A 23,470-nucleotide genomic window follows, 5' to 3' on the forward strand; every position below is an offset into this window, starting at 1 on the left:
GTCTCAATCTGCTGGTGGAATTAACTCTGTTCTTATCTCAAGAGACCCTAGGAGGGATTGTATAGGGAGGTTTCAACTACATTTTCTGAGATTTCTTTTCAGATAATGATTATGACCTCCTGATAATCTAGATCGTGGTAGTTCTGTTTAAAAGCAGGAGTCCTCTGAAATCTAAGGATTTGTAAAATGTAACATTTTGTTGTTGTTGTTGTTGTGTTTTTAGTAGAGATGGGGTTTAGCCATGTTGCCCAGGCTGGTCTTGAACTCCTGAGCTCAGGCATCTGCCCACCTCAGCTTCCCAAAATGCTAGGATTACAGGCATGAGCCACCACGCCCGGCCGAGATGTAACTTTTTTTTGACTTTTTCTCTATCTCTCTAGATGAGTTGACTGTGTACAAAGTACAGAATCTTCAGTGGACAGCTGACTTCTCTGGGGATGTGACTTTGACCTGGATGCGGCCCAAAAAAATGCCCTCTGCTTCTTGTGTATATAATGTCTACTACAGGTGGGTCCCGTCTTTGCCACGGGAGATGAAAATGGTGTCTTCATTGTCCCAGGATGCTCTGAAAGCTCTCTAGTTGGCGTGCACCATGTTCTTAACTGAGTCAGACATCTCAGCCCCCCATGCTGCTCCAGTGTGACAATATCTTTATTTTTTTGGGCCAGGGTGGTTGGAGAGAGCATATGGAAGACTCTGGAGACCCACAGCAATAAGACAAACACTGTATTAAAAGTCTTGAAACCAGATACCACGTATCAGGTTAAAGTACAAGTTCAGTGTCTCAGCAAGGCACACAACACCAATGACTTTGTGACCCTGAGGACCCCGGAGGGATGTAAGTGTTTCAGTTCATTTTTATGGCGTGTGTAAGACCTCAGGAGGGGTTTTGTGAGCGTCTTTCCGAGTATTCTCCGGAATGTGGGAACACACGTGTGCCTCACATGTACAGAAGTATTGTGGCTAAGCTTTATAGTCTCGCGAGAGCTGTCAAACATCTCTTCTCCTTACTGCATCAGAGACTGTTCTTGTACTTTAAGTTAATTTAAGATTCTCTACACCATTGTCCTCTTGCATTTTTTGTCTAGTTTCTACCTCTACCTTCCTTCTCTAGATATTTCCTAGTACTTGGTACTTGGGAGGTCATCCTCATTAAAATAGGAGGCATATCAGCAATTTTGTGGCTAAGCTTTTTTTTTCTTTTTGGCGACAAGGTCTCACTCTGGCACCCAGACTGGAGTGCGGTGAAGGCACAATCACTGCTCACCACCTCAGTCTCCCCAGGCACAGGTGCTTCTCCCGCCTCAGCCTCTCGCACTATAGGTGTGTGCCACCATGCTCAGCTAAATTTTTATATTTTTGTAGAGATGGGGTTTTGCCATGTTACCCAGGCTGGTCTTGAACTACTGAGCTCAAGCAATCCACCTGCTTCAGCCTCCCAAAATGTTGGGATTACAGATGTTAGCCACTGCGCCTGGCTTTGTGGCTAAGTTTTTAAGAAATTTACCAAATTTATGTGTCTAAGAGAGTTCCTCATCTCCTCCCTACTTCAAAGTGGTTGACATGAGCAACTGTCTGCTTGAATGTCATCTTTTTCCATTGCCTAAAGTATCTTGAATATGCTAGCACTAAACTCATTAAGGAGCCTGCTTTGAAGATGATCACATTCATTTGGATATAGAAATTCTGTGATGTTACAAAATTAGTCTTATTTTTTGGTAGTCATGCCCACAGTACTCTGTTTTTGTTGTACAAGAAGCAGAGGCAGCAGGTGCTGTCATTGACAATTAAGATCTGAGCATTGAATTCATAGGGTCAGTGGTGACTCAGCCTGCCCAAGTGATTCTATCCTGCAGGCCTTATGAGCCACAAATTTACCACACACTCAACTAAGCCATGATGTGATGTGTGGATGGCACACCTTGCTGTTTGGAAGAAGAGGAAAAGTGTCTTGTCAGTGTGAAGACCAAGCTAGCAGCCTTTCTAGTGGATAGTCTCAGTGCCAGCTGTGGAGTCTTTCTTGTCCTTGTTCTAAGCCCAGGAAAATTCCTCTGGTTGGCCACTAGGCAGATGGGTTTTAACCTTGAGTTGACTCTTTTTCTAGTGCCAGATGCCCCTCGAAATCTCCAGCTGTCACTCCCCAGGGAAGCAGAAGGTGTGATTGTAGGCCACTGGGCTCCTCCCATCCACACCCATGGCCTCATCCGTGAGTACATTGTAAGTATCTTCTAGGAGTTGGCCGTATGTGTGTTGGGGGGGCTAGGAGATTTCTGGGTGTTCTGTATGAGTAGGGGTTGATTTGGTATAGCTTTGTAGGTGATGACCCATCTGTCAGAACATTCTGCTCCTTACCTTCTTTTCTCTCCTCCCACCTCCTTGCAAGGTATTAGGATGCCCTGGACCGTTGGTTCCCTTTCCTCACATTTTTTTTTCTTCTCACTTTAGGTAGAGTACAGCAGGAGTGGTTCCAAGATGTGGGCCTCCCAGAGGGCTGCTAGTAACTTTACAGAAATCAAGAACTTACTGGTCAACACTCTATACACCGTCAGAGTGAGTGTCGCCGTCCATTCCAGCCATCCACGCAGTCTTAGAACTGAGCGAAATTGCTGCTATTTTGTGAGAACTCTCTACTCACCTTTATGAGATGCATATTAGTCATCTGCAAAATACCCAACTTCTTGTCCTGGGATGGGGGAGCTCAGAGTTTCTTTCAGTCTCTTAAATGGACGCCATAGAGAGCTTGACGTCAGAATTTCTGTTGATAACGGGGCGTTTATGGGAATGCAGCTTCCCCTGCTTTTAACTCCGAAATTCTGCTAGCTTTCCAGCTCCTATACTTTTGCACTCAGCTCTTCTCTGCTTATCTTTAGCTTCAGGATGATGCAGAGCTATGATAAGTAGTCTTTCGACACTGATTTTGTGAGGTTCTTATGAAATATATTTTTAGTATTTTTAGCAGAAAGAGATTTTGTGTAAAACATGTTTGCTAAGACCATTAAGTGTACACAGTCGTGACTCTCACACTGATCATTTTGTCAGCACCCTTTTTATATATGTGTCTATTTATGAACACCCCCCCATACACCTGCCCTTTAGAAGAACCTTGATATTTGTCGATCAATAGACGTTTCCTGATCTTAGGGCTGTCATAATGCCCTTTACCCAAGCTCCTTCCCTTGGGTATCTTGTCCTCTTATTTCAGATGCTGGCGCCTCTGAATATTCTGGATCACTCTGTATAAAATTTTTCCACCCTCACTGCCAAAATCTCAGCCCTTTAACTCATTCAGTATTCTTGCTGTGTGGTGTATTGCCTTTATTTCATACTAATACCCCCTCTGATTTGAAAAGGTGGCTGCGGTGACTAGTCGTGGAATAGGAAACTGGAGCGATTCTAAATGCATTACCACCATAAAAGGAAAAGGTAAATGATCCCAGCCTTTGCAGATTTAGAGAAAATATTATAGAAACCCTTTCAAATGACTTTCAGTATGACTGGAAAATGGAGAAGCGTAGGTTAGAAAAACGTCACACAAATTCCTTCTCCCCAGCACATGCACATTTCTGGGTGTCTCTGTAGTGCTTTAGATACACAGTCTTTTTGGGGTGACTGAGTGTGTTTTTCCTCCTAGAACTGAGCATTTCTTCTAATGCAGACATACAAAGGGATTTCCAAAGGTCATCGTGCCCAGCCCTTTGTGAGTAGTCACAATATCTAAAATAGAAGGAGTCCTTCCTTCTCGCCAAAGCCGAAGATGATTTTGTGCATGTTCATTTATGGTGTTTTAAAGAAAGCACCATGCTGAGTCTTGTTATTCTCCCAGTGGCACTCGCAAACTGTGTGTAGGTGGTTTTTTATCTTGTACTAGAGCTGATATTAGTAATAACTGATGGCTTGCCAAGGGCAGGACACTCTAGAGTGTTCACTGCTTTGCGTACATCGGCTTATCTAATTGAATGGTCAGAACAACTACAAAAAAATATAAGGAACTGGAATGAGGTTATGTCACTTGCCCCAGGACACACAATCAGTAAGTGACAGAGCTGGCACTGGAACCTGATCTGCCTGACTCCAAAGCCTGTGCTCTTAACCACTGTGCTCCACGCTTCTCTCTGGGCTGAGACACATGCGGCCTACTGGACCTCCCTGCTTGCCGGGGGTGGTGGGCTCAGCATCTTGCACGAGTGCCTCATGAGGGCAGAGATCTGGTCTGTTTTTCTCTACTCTATCACGGGCATCTAGTAGAGACTAAGGAAATAATTGATGAATGAGTGAATCGAACCAGTTAAATGAAGGGTTCTGGCATACTTTGGGGGATGGACTACAAGTCATTTTCCAGAGTGGTTTTCCCAACCTTAGCCTTGGCACTGGGGACTTGCATTTCTGGATTTCCAGGTATTAAAACCGGGTGGACACTGTGGCATGCAACAGGACTGGAAGATTTTACTTTAACCTAAGCCTGTGAGGAATAGGCTCTGGGTCATGGAGAGTCACTATCTGGTCCCCTCTAAAATCTGGAGCCTTTGAGATCAGGGCCCAAGGCGGTCAAGCATAGTGCCAGCAGATGGTCTTCGGAGCTGAATGCTTGCAGGTATTCGAGAAAGCCTGCTGAATTCACACTCTCCTAGAGTTTTTATTGTTTTATGACTTCTCTCTACAAAGTCTGTTTCAAAACACTGACCACACATACCAAGAAGAAAGGATGTTGGAAGATCAACTAAAAACATGTACCTTGAATTCCAAAGGCACAAGTCGCAACCGCATTTGAAAATCTCAGTGGGTGGTTGCTTCTCTTTAACTTCTTTTCTGTGATTTGGATGAATCTCAGCTCCTTGCATATATTTGGGCTAGGATTTATACAGAAGGCAGCTGTGTGCCACATCCACAAAGTGTTTGTTGTAAAATATCTGTGACCTGGTATCATAATCATATTTTAAGACGAAGGACAAAGACAGCAGAGGCATCAGCCAGACGTGCCAGGTTAATTGGTGAACATAGTGGATTCATAATGGCAATGAGAAAAGCCACCATTCCCTGAGCACTTCTTATACACTAGCACCGTGCTATTGTTGCTCATGAATTGGTCTCTTATTAATCCTTATGAATCCTATGAGATAAGTATCCTTATCCTCATTGTGTAGCTGAGGAAACTGGGGTTTGGAGTGGATTGTGACTTGTCTGTGGCTGCCATGATTATAATTCAAGTCAGCTTTACCATATGCAGCATCTGCATGGTTTTGCTCTGTGTTGGCCGCCTGAAGCTTCCAATATCCTTTCTTCTTCCGGTTATTGAATTTTTCTGAAGTCGAGTTTTATTACGTGATTGATCATCTGGACAGACCTCTTCAGACTTTAACACATCTCTTTTGCCACCAAATCTTATCTGCTCCTTTGAGTCTCTCTTGCCCAGTCTATAGAAGGGGCGTATGTGCAGAGAGTCTAATATGCAAGTTGTCGTTTACATAATATTTTCTGATCATATTGATCCGTTGAGCTCTTTTAGATCATGCTGGGCCGAGCACTGTCAGCCTTCTGGTGGGAAGACCTTCCAGAGGACAAGCATGGTGCTCACTGGTTGAAGTGAGAGGGGTCCTTTCCTTGGCCACTTCTCCTTGGCCTATTAACTCTCAGCTTGAGCTCCGGTCTTTTTGAGAGCACCAGTTGGTTTCTAGTTGTTTAGTTGGCCATATGTGAGGCTATATTGGAAAGGTAGAGAAAGAGAGTATCAGTTGAGTGCTAGGCACCATACATACATTATTTTAGGTAACCTTCCCAGCTCTGTGAAATGCAGATAACGTCTCTCGGCTCCAGGAAGATAAGTAACTTGCCCAGGTTACACAGCTACCAGAACGGAATTCGTATCTGTCCTCCTCACTCGAGTTTGCCAGATTCCAGGGACCACATTCTTTCCGTTTTGCTACACGCACGTCTGCCGTTTATGATTTACCCCATTGTCAGCCTTCCAAGAGGACTTGAGATTGGTGGGACTTCGTTAGTGCCAAGTGCAATGCCACTCGCAGTGAATGATCCCTGTGCCTTTAAGAACGAGGCTGAAGCTGGGCTGTTTTGGGACCTTTACACAATGGAACTTTTCTGCCTGACCTAATTGCCAGGATAGCTGACTGAGCCAAGATAGTTTTGTGTTCACCAAGCAACTGTGGACCAACCTTAGCTTCAGGAAAACAGTGGTAAAAAAGATAGATGAGGAACACTGCCAAAGAAATACCCTTTCTTCCCCGACTGAAAGATGGCTTTGTCCGTTGAGTTGAAAACTGTTAAGTCCTGCCTTCCTCGCTTTTCATCACGTGGCTTCTCTTTTTGAATTCCTTTTTGTTTTCAGTGATCCCACGACCAGATATCCACATTGACAGCTATGGTGAAAATTATCTAAGCTTCACTCTGACCATGGAGAGTGATATCAAGGTAATGTGGGAATTTCCAACCAGCAGCTGGATGGGGCTTTATTTTGTATGGGAACTGAAAGGACATAGCACAGTAAGGATGACAAAACAGAACCAAAACGAACGGCTAGATCTAGTGAAGCTAATATACCAGAACCAGGTGGTTCCTTCCCCCCACGAAGAACAACTTGAGTCTTCGCATGTAATTATTCTGCCTCAGCCTGGTGCCTTTTTTTTCCTTAACCATATAATTAAATGGTTCACAGCTACAGTGCAAATAAAGAGTTGGTGTTAACAGAATATGTATGCCCTGTAATTTTCAGCTTTATTGGATTTCCTGGTGCTAAGCGTTAATGCTGAGGCACTCACAGTGGAAGAACAACCTTCTTGTGGGAGAGTTGGATACCTTGGAAACATATTCGCTTTCCATCCACCTAAGATCTTCCTCTTCCAGCACCGCCCTCGCTTCTATTGGCCCTCTGCATAGCCGACTTCACCATTGTTGTCTGTGCCCATGTGGTTCCTCAAGCTGAGATCCACTTTCCATAGTGTTCCTTCTTATCTGTCCCTCCTCACAGCCTCTCCATCGATGAAGTTGTGTTGGGACAAGCAGCCTTCAGAGTCCTTGTGCTATTTACTTAACTACCATTTAGTGTCATGCCCTTAGCTTCAGAATGGGTTGATATAAGAAATTATCTTGGCCGGGCGTGGTGGCTCATGCCTGTAATCCCAGCACTTTGGGAGGCTGAGGCAGATGGATCACCTGAGTTCGGGAGTTTGAGACCAGCCTGGGCAACATGGTGAAACCCATCTCTAGTAAAAATACAAAAATTAGCCGGGTGTGGTGGTGCATGCCTGTAATCCCAGCTACTTGGAGGCTGGGGCAGGAGAATTGCTTGAACCTGGGAGATGGAGGCTGCAGTGAGTCAAGATCATGCCACGGCAGTCCAGCTTAGGCAACAGAGTGAGACTCTGTCTCAAAAAAAAAAAAAAAGAAAAAAAGAAAAAAAAATGGCCTTATGTGGTTCTTGTCTTGTAGTCTTTGATCTTGAAAATATTTTTGTTTGTTTGTTATCCCATATTTAAAGATCTTTAGATCAAATCCTTTTATGAGCCCAGGACTTGGAAAAGGTCATCTTTCCTGATGGGTGGATGTATTTTCTGTAGTTAGACAATGAGATCTAACCAGCCTGTTTTGGGTGGGTTGGCCTCATGGCCTTGACTGCAAGGATTTATCCTTAATTTCCATAGCCTAATTATCTTTCCAATGTTTCCTCTTTGTGCCTTTATTTATTGTTTATTATTCTTTTATTCTTCATTCACTTTTTTGTTGCATCGAATTTATAAATTAAACATGGTCTGCTGTTTGTTTTTAGAAGTAGATAGAGTATAACTAAATATTAGCTGATGGTAGCACAAATAGAACCTGTTTAAAAATTTTAAAAAACAACCTGTTCAGTGTAAGAAGTGAGATACCCAAGGAAACAGCAGAAAAGAGGAGTATTTTTAATCCTGCCTTTTGTATTTGGTGTGCCACCTGACTAGCTGTTCATCTAACATGCTTCTTGGTTCTTGGCAGGTGAACGGCTATGTGGTGAACCTTTTCTGGGCGTTTGATACCCATAAGCAAGAGAGGAGAACTTTGAACTTCCGAGGAAGCATATTGTCACACAAAGGTAACACGCTGGTGCTGGTCAGTGTGTGAGCAGGAAGGAGTGAGGCTGGACCGACGCCTTCCCGCCATAGAGCTTGATTGGGGGTGCCAGGGAATGGGAGTTATTCTCTGGAAGCTGTTCTGCACTGACAGGTTCTTATGCATTGAGGATCCTGTAAGTGTGCTGCTGATCCTAGGCAGAGGGATTCACTCGGCGGCCTCTCAAGCCCTCCTTCAACCTCATGACCCTTAGTGGAAGTTGGGGGCCATAAGGAGGGAAATTGGACAGAGGCAAGACTAATTCTCTGCAGATGAGTTTTGATTTCCAAAATAAAGAGTACTTAGATGCAGACAGTTTCCTGTCTGTCTTTTCTGTTCCGTTGCTAATGAGAGACAGCAGAAGGCCTTATGCATAACTGGCGTTCAGTAAATATGTGTTGCCTGGAGGAATGAACAAAAAGTAAAGGAGGAGTGGTCCAGTTCTTGTTACATATGTACCAGCAGCAAGTCTCAGCTACAATTCCTCTATCTAAACACGTGCTACAGGATGGATGTTAATTTATTTCTAAGTGGCAAAAGCTGCCCGTGATTGTTAAGAATGACTTAGGAGTTTCTTCCTGTCTCCGTCTTCTAGGCGTGAAGTACTTTCAGTCATGCTTTTATTTAGTCCTTGTCATAGCCTTGTAAAATAGAGACTACAAATGTTCTATTGTTACTTTTTTTTTTAACTGGACGTCTACAAGGTGCCTGAGGAGGTTGTTCTTGGTACTCTTGCACATTGAGCACCTACCGTGTGCAGGCATTTACATAGGCATTCTATTCATATTATTTACATAACCCCAAGTATAATTCCATGAGATATGCCTGCTTTACAGAGGCAAAACTGAAGTCGAAAGAATAAGTCATACTCTCAGATGGTGGCAGAGCCAGGGCTGGAACCCACATCTTTCTAACTCCAAAACCTATGATCTCATGGCCTCAGTGTTGCCCCAGTAGAAACTGGCAGAGTCAGGAGCAGAAGTCTTAACTAGCTGTTGTCTGAAATCTATTAGGGCTAGTGCCATGCTAGGCATTATGCCAAGCACTTTATAAGCATTTTCTTTTTTTTCTCCCTGTAAGCCAGCAGCTGCTGTAAGTGCTGTTATTTTTTTCTCCATCTCACCAACAAGGAAATAGAGAGTTTAAATACTTTATCCAAGGTTATACAACCACAAAGTATAGAGGCAGGCCTTAAACCCCAGTCCTTCTGATTCCAAAGTCTATCCTGTTAGCGTAGCCTCTCCCTTCTCGCTTTTCTTTTAGTTTTATTTATTTATTTATTTGAGATGGAGTCTCGCTCTGCCGCCCAGGCTGGAGTGCAGTGGCGCGATCTCGGCTCACTGCAAGCTCCACCTCCTGGCTTCACGCCATTCTCCTGCCTCAGCCTCCCGAGTAACTGGGACTAGAGGCGCCCGCCACCACGCCCAGCTAATTTTTTGTATTTTTAGTACAGACGGGGTTTCACCGTGTTAGCCAGGATGGTCTCGATCTTCTGACCTCGTGATCCACCTGCCTCAGCCTCCCAAAGTTCTGGAATTACAGGCGTGAGCCACCGCACCCGGCTTCTTTTAGTTTTAATAGCCTTTCCTCTGATTAGAAAGGGGATACATATTTGTTTCAGAAAATTGAGAGAACAAAAAGATTGTAATGAAAATTAAAATTGCCTGTAATTTCACTTTTACATTTCAAATGTATTCTAATATATTTTTCCATGGATTGATCTCTATGTCTTTTTTATAAAATCAGAATAATGCCATATACAGTGTTATATCCCACCCTTTTCACTTAACATACAATTGTGAGAATTTTCCAGTATCATCAAATATTTTTGAAACAACTTTTAGTGCCTGCACAGTAGTTCATGGAACGCACATTATTTAATTATTATCCTGTTACCGGACAATCAAATTACATTCAGTTTTTTCCTATTGTAACACTGTGATGCGAATCCTTATTAAACATACTTTTGAGTCTTTCTCTGACTTCATAGGATAACTGGATTGAAGGGTATGATTTTCAAGGTTCCTGTTATACAAGGCCAGATGGCTTCCAGGAGCATTGTACCAACCCATATCTGTGGATGGGCAGCTTTAAGGAAATTACCCAGTGCCTGTGCAGTGTGTTATGTACAGTCGTCATCAGTGCATAAATGTTGAATGAATTTGTCATCTAATGACAGTCCTACAGTACATGGGACTCATTTAAATTGAGAGATTACTATTTTTTTAAGAAGTGCATGTACCAAGACACATTCTTGACTCACACCCCCAGCTTCCTCCTGGAATCTCCTTTTCCTGTGTTCACAGTTGGCAATCTGACAGCTCATACGTCCTATGAGATTTCTGCCTGGGCCAAGACTGACTTGGGGGATAGCCCTCTGGCATTTGAGCATGTCATGACCAGAGGGGTTCGCCCACCTGCACCTAGCCTCAAGGCCAAAGCCATCAACCAGACTGCAGTGGAATGTACCTGGACCGGCCCCCGGAATGTGGTGAGTCGGCCAGAATGACCGTCACAAAGTGAGTGTGGACTGTCTCCTAATGCTGCGCCACCACACAACTCCAGGGCTTTTCCGTCTTTTGCGAATGTTCCAGTGTCCCTGCTGCACTTGGATATAGGCCTTTCTTTTTCCTTTGTTTTCGTATGTGCATTATGATTCACTATGATCAGATCTGTGCTCCTTTTTGAGTCTAGTGTTTCACTTTCCTCTCCTCCCCAGTGTGTCCCCTTTGCTTTTAGGTCGACCGTCCCAAGGCTCTTGGCACATTCATCCCCCTCTTGCCTCTCTGTACTTGGCTTATGCCCTTTCTCCTCCTTGGAGTCCTTCCCTCCTCCTGCTATGCAAGAAAATCCTCCCTTCTATAGTTGATCTCTTTCCCTATGAACTCCTACTATATTTATAGTTGGTTCCATATAGCGTGATATTTCATTAAATACAGCCTTACCCTATTTGATAATTTCTGTCTGTTACTCTTATCTTCCTAACTAGTTCGTAAGTTCCTTGAAGGGAAGGATTGTTTTTTGGATTTTCTCAATGGAAAAGCATATAGAAGTAAATTTATAATCAGGAATTAGTAAATCCTTAGTGATGAGCGGAGGAACTAGCCTAGGTCTGGTCTTCTGAGGATATCTTCAGTGTGCATTTGGCACAGGGCTGATTTATAGGGAAATAACCAAAGTTTGCAAGTAATTGTCTATAAAATCAGTGAAGAAGAAGGAAGGAGAAGTTAAAGTTTACTGAGCAGCCAGTATGTGCCAGGAACAGTACAAAACCCGATAAACCCCTGTTCCCCCTTATTCCTTTCATTGGTTCTGTGGGTAAATATTCCCATTTTGCCAGCGAGAAAACTAAGGCTCAGTGAGGCTAAGTAACTTGCTAGAGTTAAAGCTCTCACAAGCAGTAGACTGAGTTTCAGTTCAAGTCTGGCTAATTTAACAGCCTCTGCTCTTTTGTATGTCCCAGCACCTGATGCTGAGGCAGGGACAGTGATGAGAAGCCCTGACCCATCCCGGGAGCTCTCTTTTACCTGGAAGTTGAGTCTACTCACAAAGCACCCTTTCTTTCCATTTATATACCCTGCAGCACGTGACTGCCTCATCACCCCCAACTATCTGTTCAGAGTAGGGCAATTGCACAGAACACTGAAGCCTGACTTGATTAAGGGTCTCTAAGTGTGCATGAAGTTGGGGGAGCCTTCCTGCACCTCATCCCAGCTCATGCACTGGTCACACTAAAGGTGGCTTTCAGAGATGAGAGTGCAAATGAGATCACCTGTAGGAAGCTCTCTGTTTCTGCCCCTCTTTAGTTCACTGAGGACCCTGACAGCTCTCATGGTTTTCCTGTCTACTGTGAGAAGTGCCGTTGTCACTGCGCATGTGGGGAGCCTCTCATCCCTTGGCTCCCATAGCTCTGTGGACCCCTTTCCTCTCCAGAGACACCTCATCCAGGGTGGTCACCAGCCTTGTCCTCGGTGATGTCATCCTACCTCTGTACTCTAAGCCCCCACTTGGCCTACTCCCACCTCATGCTTTGCAGCTCCATTTGCATTTGCTTTGGGATTCCTTTGAATCCCTCAGCGCTTCTCTTTCCTACATCCTCCCAGGCGATCACCATCTTGAGAGTTTCCCTTCCTCTTTCTCTGTCTGTGCTCTCCCGTCTGTCCTTTTTCAGCTATCAAAACAAAAAAGAAAAGAGTCAAACTCTGTAAAATATATGAAAAGATTTATTCTGAGCCAAATATGAGTGACCATGGCCCGTGACACAGCCTTCAGGAGGTCCTGAGAACATGTGCCCAAGGTGGCCGGGATGCAGCTTGGTTTTACACATTTTAGGGAGGCGTGAGACTTTAATCGAATACATTTCGAAAATACACTGGTTTGATCCAGAAAGTCAGGACAACTCAAAGTGTGCGCGAGGAAGGTGGGGTTCCAGGCTATAGGTAAATTTAAACATTTTCTGGTTGTCATCTGGTTGAGTTTGTCTGAAGACCTGAGATCAACAGAAAGGAAATGTTTAGGTTAAGATAAAAGATTGTGGAGACCAAGGTTGTTTTGAAGTCTTCTAGTGGCTGCCCTTAGGGGAAATAGATGACAAATGTAGATCTTTAAAAGGTGCAAGACTTTTAGTTAATTTAAGTCTTTAGGATTGGGAGGGCCTGGAAGAAAAAGATCTAGCTATGTAAATAGAGATTCTTTACAGATGCGAATTTTCCCCCACAAAGGACAGCTTTGCAGGGCCATTTCAAGCTATGACAAAGAAACATGTTTTGGGGTAAAATATTTTGATTTTCTTCCTTGTCTCATGATGCTATGCCAGGGTCAAGTTGGAAAGTAAGTCCGATATATAGGATGAAATAAAACCCATCTGATGAGAATTGATGGTTTGTAGGGCGTGACTCCCCAGACCCCTCAGATAGGAATTTGGGCAAGATTTTAAAAATCAGAGCTTAGTCCTCACAGCTGCTGAGCAGTGTTGGAGAAAGTCACCCTGTTGCCTGGGACTTGGAAATCCCTTTGTGGATCCCTGCTCAGTTCCTGCTCATCCCATGGATCCTGCAGCTCCTATGGTTCTCTTCAAGCCCCTGTCTTACCTGTGCACATAACTCTTGGAGAAAATTCTCTCTGATTCTGCCTTACATAGAAAGCTTCCTCAGCTCCCACCCTCCAGTTATAAACTCCCTTGGCTTCCACTTTCTGCCGTAAGCTTCATCCCATTCCCACTTCCCTGCTTGAAACTCCCTCAGTTTCCAATGTTTACCAGCTAGGACTAAGCAGGGATGCATAGAGCAGAGGAAGTGACGGTAACAGTGGCTTTGAACAGTTTGTTTCCTCTCGTAATTAAAAGAAGCTTAGAGTTGAGCAGTGCAGGGCTTCTGTCAGAGCAGCACGATTTGATCGGGCACCCGAGCCCTGTCATCTCCAGCCTGTGACTTGCGTCTTCAAGCTTACCTCATGGTGCTGGGCTGCAGTCATGATCTGTATTCCAGGCAGCCGGAGGGCAGGAAGAAGGGCTCCTCCCTCTGTTGTAATGAGCCCTCCTAAAGCTTTCTGTGTGACACTTCTGCATCTCAGTGGCTGGAAGCTCCTTGTCTAGCCTCTCCTAGCTTAGGGAGGTACGCAGTGTAGACTTTTTCTAGGCAGCAATTCTCTGGTGCTTTTAATAAAGTACCAGAGTTCTGAGGAAGAAAGGGAGGATGGGTCCCTGCTGGGCAGCAAGCAGTGTCTGCCCTCCTTCCCTCCCTCCACATACTTGCTGGGGTGTTCGCATCTACTCTGCAAGCTCCCATGACTTTCCTTCCCACTCAGCACATCCCCTTGGAGCCCATGTCTGTGCTGCCAATGGTAGAATGACACCCCCTCTTTAATAGCGCCGCCGGTTCCCTGGCTCATCATGTGGGTTTCTGGTGTAGCATCTAACGCTCTATGTTTGCCACTTGTTATTTATAATTATATATGTTTTTCTTCTCTGCCCGCCTCTCCTCCAGAATGAGCTCTTTGAGGACAGAGACCACATCATATTTATTTTTGTAGCTCTACATACAGTGCCTGGCCCAAGTGCCTTCTCTGTAAATGCTGTAAATGTAATAAATATTAAATGAAGACTTCTCTCTGAGCTCCTTTGAAGCAGTTCCAGGGTCTTAAATGGGGGATTTCAAGGAAATGAGGTCATTGGCCCATGAGCTGATGTCCTCTTCCATTCTCTGCTTTTACCAGGTTTATGGTATTTTCTATGCCACGTCCTTTCTTGACCTCTATCGCAACCCGAAGAGCTTGACTACTTCACTCCACAATAAGACGGTCATTGTTAGTAAGGATGAGCAGTATTTGTTTCTGGTAAGTTTCTTGTACCATTTCAGTTTTTTAAGGGATGTCTTAAGTCCTGAGCTCTGGGCTCAACCCAGGACCTGGGGAGCTCGCATACCTGGACTCCAGGATCGATGTGTGTGACGAGAGGCAACTTCCTCTTCTTCATAAGCATCATCGGGTTCTTGCTTGAAATACAGAATGAATGGCGCCACTCCATTACGGCGGACTGATAACTTGACAGATGATCACAAGTATAGATAAATCAAAAACTTTTATCAGGTTCCACTTCTAGGAATTTAGTCTGCATACTTTTATGTGTGTGCTGAGATACATGTAGAAAGATACTTGGTACGTTATTATTACTTATGATAGCAAAAGATGTGATGCAACCTAAATGTCTATGAAGAGAGGACTGGTTAAACATATTGTGATTTATTCATGCAATGGAGTACAGGGCAGCCATTCATAAGAAATATGACAACTCTAAATGTACTGATATGGAAAAGTCTCTAAGCTATCTTATTATGTGAAAGAAGCCACGAGCATAATATGTGTGCCATTTTCTCAGTTGTATAAAAAATATTTGAGGAAGATAGGCTACATATACACATGCATATATGTGTAAGGATACATGTATGTACATATCCGTGCTTATATATGCATAGGGCATTTCCGGAAGGAAGCACAAAGACTCTTACCAGTGGTACCCCTTGGAAAATGATCTGGGGTAGGTGGGAAATTACTTATGTTTTATTTTGTTTTCTACTAACTGAATGTTAATTGTTGTCATTATTTTGTTGAAAAAATACTTTAATAAAGATTGCATAAGGCCATGATATATTTTTTTCCTATGTGTGTGCTTGGGCTTTAGGTCCGGGTGGTGGTACCCTACCAGGGGCCGTCGTCTGACTACATTGTAGTGAAGATGATTCCGGACAGCCGGCTTCCGCCCCGTCACCTGCATGTGGTTCATACGGGCAAAACCTCCGTGGTCGTCAAATGGGAATCACCATATGACTCTCCTGACCAGGACTTGGTGAGTGGGCCGGGCTTCCAGGCCTCTGTGTTTATTCTTGGCATGGTTAGGGTGGGGTGGGATGGAAGAGGGTCCCCTAATGGGGCAAGAAACACAGGCCTGGTTTCTGGCGCTCAGCAGAAGGTCTCTCCCATTTCTGTCTGGCCAAAGGTGGGGTCCGTATAGGGACCTCTTCTTAACTGGCACTTCTCCATTATTCCCAGCTACCATTTTGGATTGTCCCTCTTTCTTCTCTGCTGCTCACATTTCCTTCCCTGAGCCGCTCACACAGGGATTAGCAAACAAAGGTCTGCAGGCCAAACACAGCCCCTTGCCTATTTTTTTTTTAACAAAGTTTTATTGGAACCAAGTCATGCCCATTTGTATATATATATTATATCTCACCACTTTTGTGCAATGATCAGCAGAGTTGTTGTGGTGGAGACTCTCTGGGCCTCAACAGTTGTTGTGGTGGAGACTCTGGGCCTCAACGCCTACAGTATTACTGTGCGTGGACCCTTACAAAAAGTTTCTGACCCCTCTTTAAAAGGAGTATTGATCCTAAACAAAACGAAACAAAAAAACTCCCATTTTTTCCTTGCTCTGGGCTGCTCTGCCCTCTGCCCTCTCTCCACTCCCCTTCATCCAGCAGTGGTTGGTTTAAAATGTTTGGTTGCTAATACTCCTCTCAACTCTCCACTTCTTTGTTATGATTGAATTTCCTGTGCTTACTATATGCCCTGTTATTTTCCCTTGCCCCCATATACCTAGAAGGAGCCTGGGAGAAAGTAAGTAGATCCTTGCCCTTTAGAGCCAGGATTGAACACTTTGGTTCATTCTCTCTCCACCAACAACATCCATGAACTATTGCAGTGTTGGAGATATGGAAGTTGAGTACTGAGTTTGGATGTGCTTGCTTATTCCAGCCTACCTGCTGATGCCACGATGAACGTGGCCTTCCCTAGAGAGCTAAAAAAAATTTAATTGATAACTCTATGTGCGATTCTATGAGTGAGTAGTTGTTTTAAAATTGGACCTGGTCACTCCAAAGGCTTTCCAAAGAATGGAGTCAGAGTTTGGGACTCAAACTATGGTTGCTGTGGGCCACAGCTATTAATATACTGCATTGTCCACCATTGAACTACAAAGAGTAAAAACTGTCAGCTTTCTGATTATCATTCAGATGTTCTTTTTCGGTCCTAGTTGTATGCAATTGCAGTTAAAGATCTAATAAGAAAGACTGACAGGAGCTACAAAGTAAAATCCCGTAACAGTACTGTGGAATACACCCTTAGCAAGTTGGAACCTGGTGGGAAATACCACATCATTGTCCAGCTGGGGAACATGAGCAAAGATGCCAGCATTAAAATTACCACAGGTAAGCGGGAGAGAGGTTAGCGGTCTCCTCGCACAGCCAAGTGCCCACAGTGCTGTGCCGCTAGACCTCCAGACACAGACTTTTCATTAGGAGTTTCACAGGAAGTGCAAACGCTGCCTTCAGTATCCCTACAGGGGCAGCGCAGTGCAGAGGCTCCAGTGTCTGGGCTGCGGCGTGGTGGCCAGGCCACCGTGGGCTGGGGAGTGGCTATCGTTTTCTATATTTTCTAAGTCTTTTTAACTCCCCTCACTTGTTTTGATATTACTAAAGGAAAAGAGGGGAGGGATGCCCAAGAGAGGAAATAAAACCGAATAGTTACCACGATGTAGCTGAAGATCTGAATGACAGGTTCTCAGTGGTCCGTTGTGGCAGTCTGACATGTCGAAATGGAGGGAGACCCATAGCCGGGCAGTGGATCAAAGGGCAGTCAGGCTCAATTCAGAAAGTTAGTAGTAAGCTCAGTTGCTCAGACAGCAGGTATTATTGGGAGTTTTGATATTGGGTAATAGAGGCCCAGCCTCATTTATGCTAGTGGCATGCAGTGGGCCCGGGCCACGAGCCATCGTCACTCCAGTGTCCTGTTTTCAGACGGAACTCCTTATGCCATCCCATTCCTTCCTCACCACCCCTCTAGCCCACCCCATTTGTTTTTGTACACCCTTGGGTACAAGGGCTATTAAATTAAGTACTGTCCAAATTTCTTGCCTAAAGATGTTATAACAGTAACAAAGAGATGCCAATTAAAGAATATCTACCACGTGCTGGGTTCTGTACTCAGCAGTCTATATGTTTTATTTTTTCCATAATCCAGCCCTCCAAGGCTAGCATTATTTAATTTCTCTTTGACAGACAAGAAAATGGAGTTTCAAATGTATATCCACTAACTGCATCCCATTTCATCTTTAATTTTCAGTTTCATTATCAGCACCTGATGCCTTAAAAATCATAACAGAAAATGACCATGTTCTTCTGTTTTGGAAAAGCCTGGGTTTAAAGGAAAAACATTTTAATGAAAGTAGGGTAAGTTCCTCCCTCATTCTCAGTGACTTTGGAAATTTAATTGAAACGCTGTTTCAGAGATGAGCTCGTTAACAGCCTGCTGGCATAGATAGTGTAAAAAAAAAAAAAGAAAGAAAAAGAATAGGACATGGACATGAACTTGAGAATTAAAGGACCATTTTCGATTGGATTGCTAATTAGTGAAATGTTTATATTGCCCATTAAAGATGAGAATCTCTGCACTAAGCGCTTTTCAATCCTGACTTGTCTTCCTCTGAAGAAAGAGAAATGGGCTGGAGGCCATGCTGTGCTTCCCGCAGAAGCTGCTGCTGGGCTGGGGCTCAGGGTGTCAAACCAGGAGCCCCGCCTATTCCACACTCACTGAGGACGGGACTGTGGCTTCAGTACCAGGAGCTGAGCTGCACTCTCAGCCTGGCATCTCAGCACTCTCTTCCCAGAGAAATTACAGGGAGCAGGAGGTACTTGAAGATACCATGCTGACTTATGAAGAACACCTTGGTTTTGTTTGGTTTTGCTATTGGTAGGCCAATATGATATTCACAGCAGAAGACAGGGGAAGGGGAGTGAGACCTGGGAGTAGATTTACCACCCAAAGGTGGACAGATTCTTGAGTAAAGCTGGGTTGGCCCCAGTGACAGCAAAGCCTTAGCTAAATAGGAATGTGATGAATCAACTATGGCTACCTGGAGATGCAGCACAGGCAAAGAGCCATGGGTTCTAAATAGTCACCATGCAATGCCAAAGCAAAGTGAAATGAAAGTTGGAAAATTCTCACCACACACTCTGTGAGAGTTCTCATAACTCTTGCAACTATGATATCTAAATGGCTAATATCCTTAAATATAAGGAAAGCTTTCAAGTAAATTCACAATGGAAATATTCTAATTTTGAAGAAGGTACATGTAACAAAGCAGAAAATTCCAGCAGCAGTAAGCAAAAGGAGAAAAGTTCAACCTCACCAGTAATGTAAATAACAAAGAGGTAGCCCTGTCATGTTAAATTGGTAAATATTTGCAGGGAAGAATATAACCAGTATGGATAATAGTTAGGGGAGTAAACATTCTGCGAATATAAATTGGTTCAACCTTAAGTAAGGCTCTTGCGTAATATCTATCAAAAATGTTAAAAGTGTTCACACCCATTGATCCGGGAGTTGTAGGATTGTACTCTAAAGAAACAATGTGCCTGAAGAATTTATGTACAGTATTTATGACAGCAAGAAAGAGGAAATGGCTGAAATGCCAAACAGAAGAGGATGGGTTAAATAATGTATGAGTGGTTGATGTTGTGTAATCTAAATTATTTTCTTTATAACCTTCATGTATTTTACAAATGATCGACACCAAATATATATTAGGTGGAAGGTAATAACTGCTAGCTTATAGAAAAGAATGTGGGGATGAGATTCCAGGCAGGTATTGGGAATCCCAGTTCGGCAGCCAGTCGCCAGTAGGGGACTGGCCTGGGACTGGCCTGGGGACTTCCTGGGTGGCTGGAGCCCGGCTCTTAGGTTGGGATTCTAGGTTAGTATTTCGTTCCTAGTGGAAGGTGTGGTATAGGCAGAGCATGTCCTTCTTCCCTTCCCTGACAGGGAGTTCAAAGAATTATATTAGTCCGTTTCCACGGTGCTAATAAAGACATACCTGAGCCTGGGTAATTTATAAATGAAAGAGGTTTAATTGACTCACATTACCACATGGCTGCGGCGGCCTCTCCATCATGGTGGAAGGCCAAGAGGAGCAAAGCCACATCTTACATGGCGGCAGACAAAGAGAATGAGAGCCAAGTGAAAGGGGAAACTTCCTATCAAACCATCAGATCTCGTGAGACTCTTCACGACCATGAGAACAGTATAGGGGAAACCACACCCATGATTCAATTGTCTCTCACCAGGTCCCTCCCACAACACCTGAGAATTGTGGGAGCTAGAATTTAAGATGAGATTTGGGTGTGGACAGAGCCAAACCACATCAAGAATAGACAGGCCAGTGGTGTTGGGATCAAGAGACTGTGATGACGCAAGAGGGCCCAATATGTGGCTAGAGATAAGGGATGGAGTCTTCAGGGGGATGGTGGAGAGTGTCAGTAGCTTTGACACTGGAATAGTTGGGGATCAGCAGAGAAGTCAGGTTGTCAGCCCTCATCCCAGCTAGCATCCTGGGCCAGGGCTGTCCCAGGGGTGACTTTTCCCAGAACCAGAGTCCAGGGCTCTAACTAGGAAGACATTTCCTCCTCTCCTCCAGTGAACAGGGGCCTGATCTTATTTCAAGGCCAGGTTGTTGGGGAGCTGAGATCAGCTCAGGAGGAGCTAGAAAGCAAGGAGACAGGAAGTGAGCCGACAAGGTCATTCCTACATATTGTTCTCGGGACAAATGTCCTGTCTTTTCTAATCGCAAGTTCCCCTTTCTCACCCCATTGCTGGAGTCCACTGCGACCTGGATTTATTATTAGTCAAATCCCATTACGGCAACCTGTTCAGATTCTTGGTGGCATTTAATATTGCTTGAGACAGGCAGACTGCTGAGCACAACTCTGAGTGTGGCTTTGTTAAAATGACTTTCCTGAGGGCCACAGTTCTCATTTCCACAGTATAGCTTGTAAGTGGGGGGCGGGGGGTGGCAGTTATTTGAGACGTTGGAGATGAGCAAATTTTCATTTTTTGAATCCAGTATCTCAGTGGTAATGTAAAAAGAACAAGGAGAAACCCAGAGCACTTTAGCATCTATAGCAGCCCACAGTGAGGAGCTCACATAAAGCTGGAACCAGTAATCGACTAGGCTGTCAGTTTCCATATTGGACTTCCTGAGCAATCTCCTGTGTTTGTTTTCAGGGCTATGAGATACACATGTATGATAGTGCCATGAATATCACAGCTTACCTTGGGAATACTACTGACAATTTCTTTAAAATTTCCAACCTGAAGATGGGTCACAATTACACGTTCACTGTCCAAGCAAGATGCCTTTTTGGCAGTCAGATCTGTGGGGAGCCTGCCATCCTGCTGTACGATGAGCTGGGTTCTGGTGAGTTGCGATTGCTGCCCGTTTCTGCCTGCAGTTCTGGGGAAATAGCAAGAATGTTGTATGATTTCATGACCACGTGTCTTTCTAAAACACCTTGAAGATATTCTCAGCTTAAAAGAAAATCATTTATATATCAGTTTAATCAGGTAGTGATGTATTTAACAAATACTTCCTGAGCTGGACATGGTACAAAAAGCTGAGATTACAGGGGGACCGGATTCTGAACAGAAAGTGCAAGAAAGGCAAGGCTTTGTTTAAAAAGAGAAATACTAGGTTCACAAGAGTTTCGTTTGTTTTTTGTGGGACTTCTCAGAGCCTCTACCATGCTAATATACCCTGTGGGTCCCCAAGCCAGTAGATCATCTCTTTGTCATGGATTTTACATGTAAAATCATGTAACAGTGTGCACCCCCGCCCCGCCCTGGCTTCATCTTAGCTCTCAGCATGAGCTTAGGCCTGGAATTTGCCCTGGGATCTCTGTCTTATGTCTTATCCTGGGCCATGCTAGTGGTGGGAAAGAAGACCCTTCCGTTCATACAGAAAGTCTGCTTACATTAGAGTAGCTTGGCCAGGATTTCAACAAATGTTTTGCCACTGGTCTTTTTTAGTTCCATTTACTCTCAGCCAAGAACTAACCAGTGCTCAAGCCAAAATCTTGTGTTAGAGTTGTTAAATGTTCCGTCTCATAGTGTTTCTCAGGGTGAGATCTCGTGCAATATTTATCCTTGGCACCCCCCACTAAGAGAGGGAAACACTGCCTGCCACTTCCCTTGGGAGAATCACAACATATTAGAGGTTCTGAGAAGGTCCTACAAAACGCAGCAAAACTCTTGTTGACCTAGTATTTCCTCGATAGAGCCCCATTTTTAGGCAAAACTAATTGGCAACCTGTGAAATATGCTTTGGGAAAAATTCCTGTGCAGACCCCTCCCGGCCACCTTTATGGAACCAAGGTTGTCAGGCAGAAGGGCTCTTGACTGACATCTTGCCCCTTCATGTTCACCTTCCCCTTGGAAGTGGGGTGGGGGAGGGAGGGCGCTCGTTCCTGGAGCCTCCATTGTGCCGACTTCCTCTTCACTGCTCCGGCCCAGCACACCCCCTTCATTAACCACAGCACAGTTGGAATAGGTTGGAACATATTAAATAAGATGTCGCTAGAGTTTTTTTCTGTCAAGGAAATAATGAAAGAAATTTAAATACAGACATGAATATTGAATTGTTAGATTAGGCTTGCAAGAAATGGTTGTTCTCTGGCCCATCTTGATGAATACCCTGTGAGGGTGAATGCCTGGGTGGCAACAGAGCTTTCTACATGAAGCAGAGACCTGGCCTGTGCCACTTCTCCCGATACCAGGGAGCAACCCCAAGCCTGTTGAGGCTCCTCATGGAGACCTAGCCTGAGGGAAGTGCACTCTGTTTCCTTTGCCAAACGCTGATTCCTAGGTTTCATTTTCAAGTTCAGACATTCCCTGGGATTTTTAACATGAAAAGTCTACCGCTTTCAAGGAGACTGGCCCCTACCCCAGCAGGGTGGAAGGTGGGGCATGGCTTTGCCCTAGAGCGCTGGTGGTACAAATCTATTAGTGACTCATCACGGAGCCAGTTTGTTTAAGTCAATAGGAAGGGGCCATCTGTGTTAGGTTATAAATGGCAAAACGGCTTTGCAAAGAGCTTTAAAAAATGTTAAATGTATATGGAAAGTTGTTTTTCTCCCCCACTCTCTTTTTCACTTCAGTGAAAAACCTCATAAAACTTCATGAGCTGTTAAGTCTGTATTGTGGTATAGGAATCTCGTTTGTATCACTTAATGGAGCTTCAGGTAATTGCAGTTCAGAGTGACTTTGGTGCCAAGTAGGGGGAAATAATTGCAATCTCGTTAATTAGTGGTCTGATTTCACATCCTCTTATGTAAGGCAAGCAAGTGGTCTTAAGTAATAATGCTAATGAAATCAATGTTGATACCCCAACAAAGGTCTCCCTTCCAAGAGATTATCTAAATAACCAACAAGGCAGTGATTAGGAGTCTAATGTAATTACCGTATTTGCATGCACAAGGCCCTTGGTCTATCAGCCCATAGCAAGTAGTCGGGAAGCAATCAGGCACCACGCACATGCAGAAATGTCTCATACCAGACAGGCAGTTTGTGCAGCTGTGGCGTTCGCCCAGCTTTTTTTGGTGGGTGGGGCCTTGAGGAGTCATCTGGTCTGTTCTCCTGCCCTCAGGTGGGCTTATTGGTGGGAACCTTGCCTTGGCAGGTGCAGATGCTTCCGCCATGCAGGCTGCCAGATCTACGGATGTTGCTGCTGTGGTGGTGCCCATCTTATTCCTGATACTGCTGAGCCTGGGGGTGGGGTTTGCCATCCTGTACACGAAGCACCGGAGGCTGCAGAGCAGCTTCACCGCCTTCGCCAACAGCCACTACAGCTCCAGGCTGGGGTCCGCAATCTTCTCCTCTGGGGATGACCTGGGTAAGTGGGGCAGGGAAAGTCGGGTCTTCCTCCCAGGGCTGGCCCGCACACAGCCAATGACTTGAAGAGGAAAAACCCACCCTCAGCTCCTCTTTTGACACTAGAGGAGCTCTTCATCAGCCAGCGATTTGATTCCATGGCTTTTGGTTAAACCATTCAGAGCCT

General features: G+C 44.5%; 1 protein-coding gene across 1 annotated transcript in view; it reads left to right on the plus strand.

Moving 5' to 3' along the window:
• The window catches only part of SORL1 (sortilin-related receptor, L(DLR class) A repeats containing), a 161,888-nt gene that overhangs the window by 132,628 nt on the left and 5,790 nt on the right, over positions 1–23,470 (plus strand). The window contains exons 34-47 of the mRNA XM_011926987.1: positions 381–507; positions 669–838; positions 2,105–2,217; positions 2,446–2,550; positions 3,351–3,423; positions 6,341–6,423; positions 7,981–8,077; positions 10,401–10,585; positions 14,308–14,427; positions 15,272–15,436; positions 16,619–16,793; positions 17,707–17,813; positions 20,644–20,836; positions 23,093–23,305. Of these exons, the coding sequence (XP_011782377.1) occupies positions 381–507; positions 669–838; positions 2,105–2,217; positions 2,446–2,550; positions 3,351–3,423; positions 6,341–6,423; positions 7,981–8,077; positions 10,401–10,585; positions 14,308–14,427; positions 15,272–15,436; positions 16,619–16,793; positions 17,707–17,813; positions 20,644–20,836; positions 23,093–23,305 (1,926 nt within the window). The remainder of the gene's footprint in view (positions 1–380; positions 508–668; positions 839–2,104; positions 2,218–2,445; positions 2,551–3,350; positions 3,424–6,340; positions 6,424–7,980; positions 8,078–10,400; positions 10,586–14,307; positions 14,428–15,271; positions 15,437–16,618; positions 16,794–17,706; positions 17,814–20,643; positions 20,837–23,092; positions 23,306–23,470) is intronic.

The sequence above is a fragment of the Colobus angolensis genome, unplaced genomic scaffold (genome assembly GCF_000951035.1).
Source record: "Colobus angolensis palliatus isolate OR3802 unplaced genomic scaffold, Cang.pa_1.0 Scaffold7, whole genome shotgun sequence".
Classification (NCBI taxonomy): Eukaryota; Metazoa; Chordata; class Mammalia; order Primates; family Cercopithecidae; genus Colobus; species Colobus angolensis.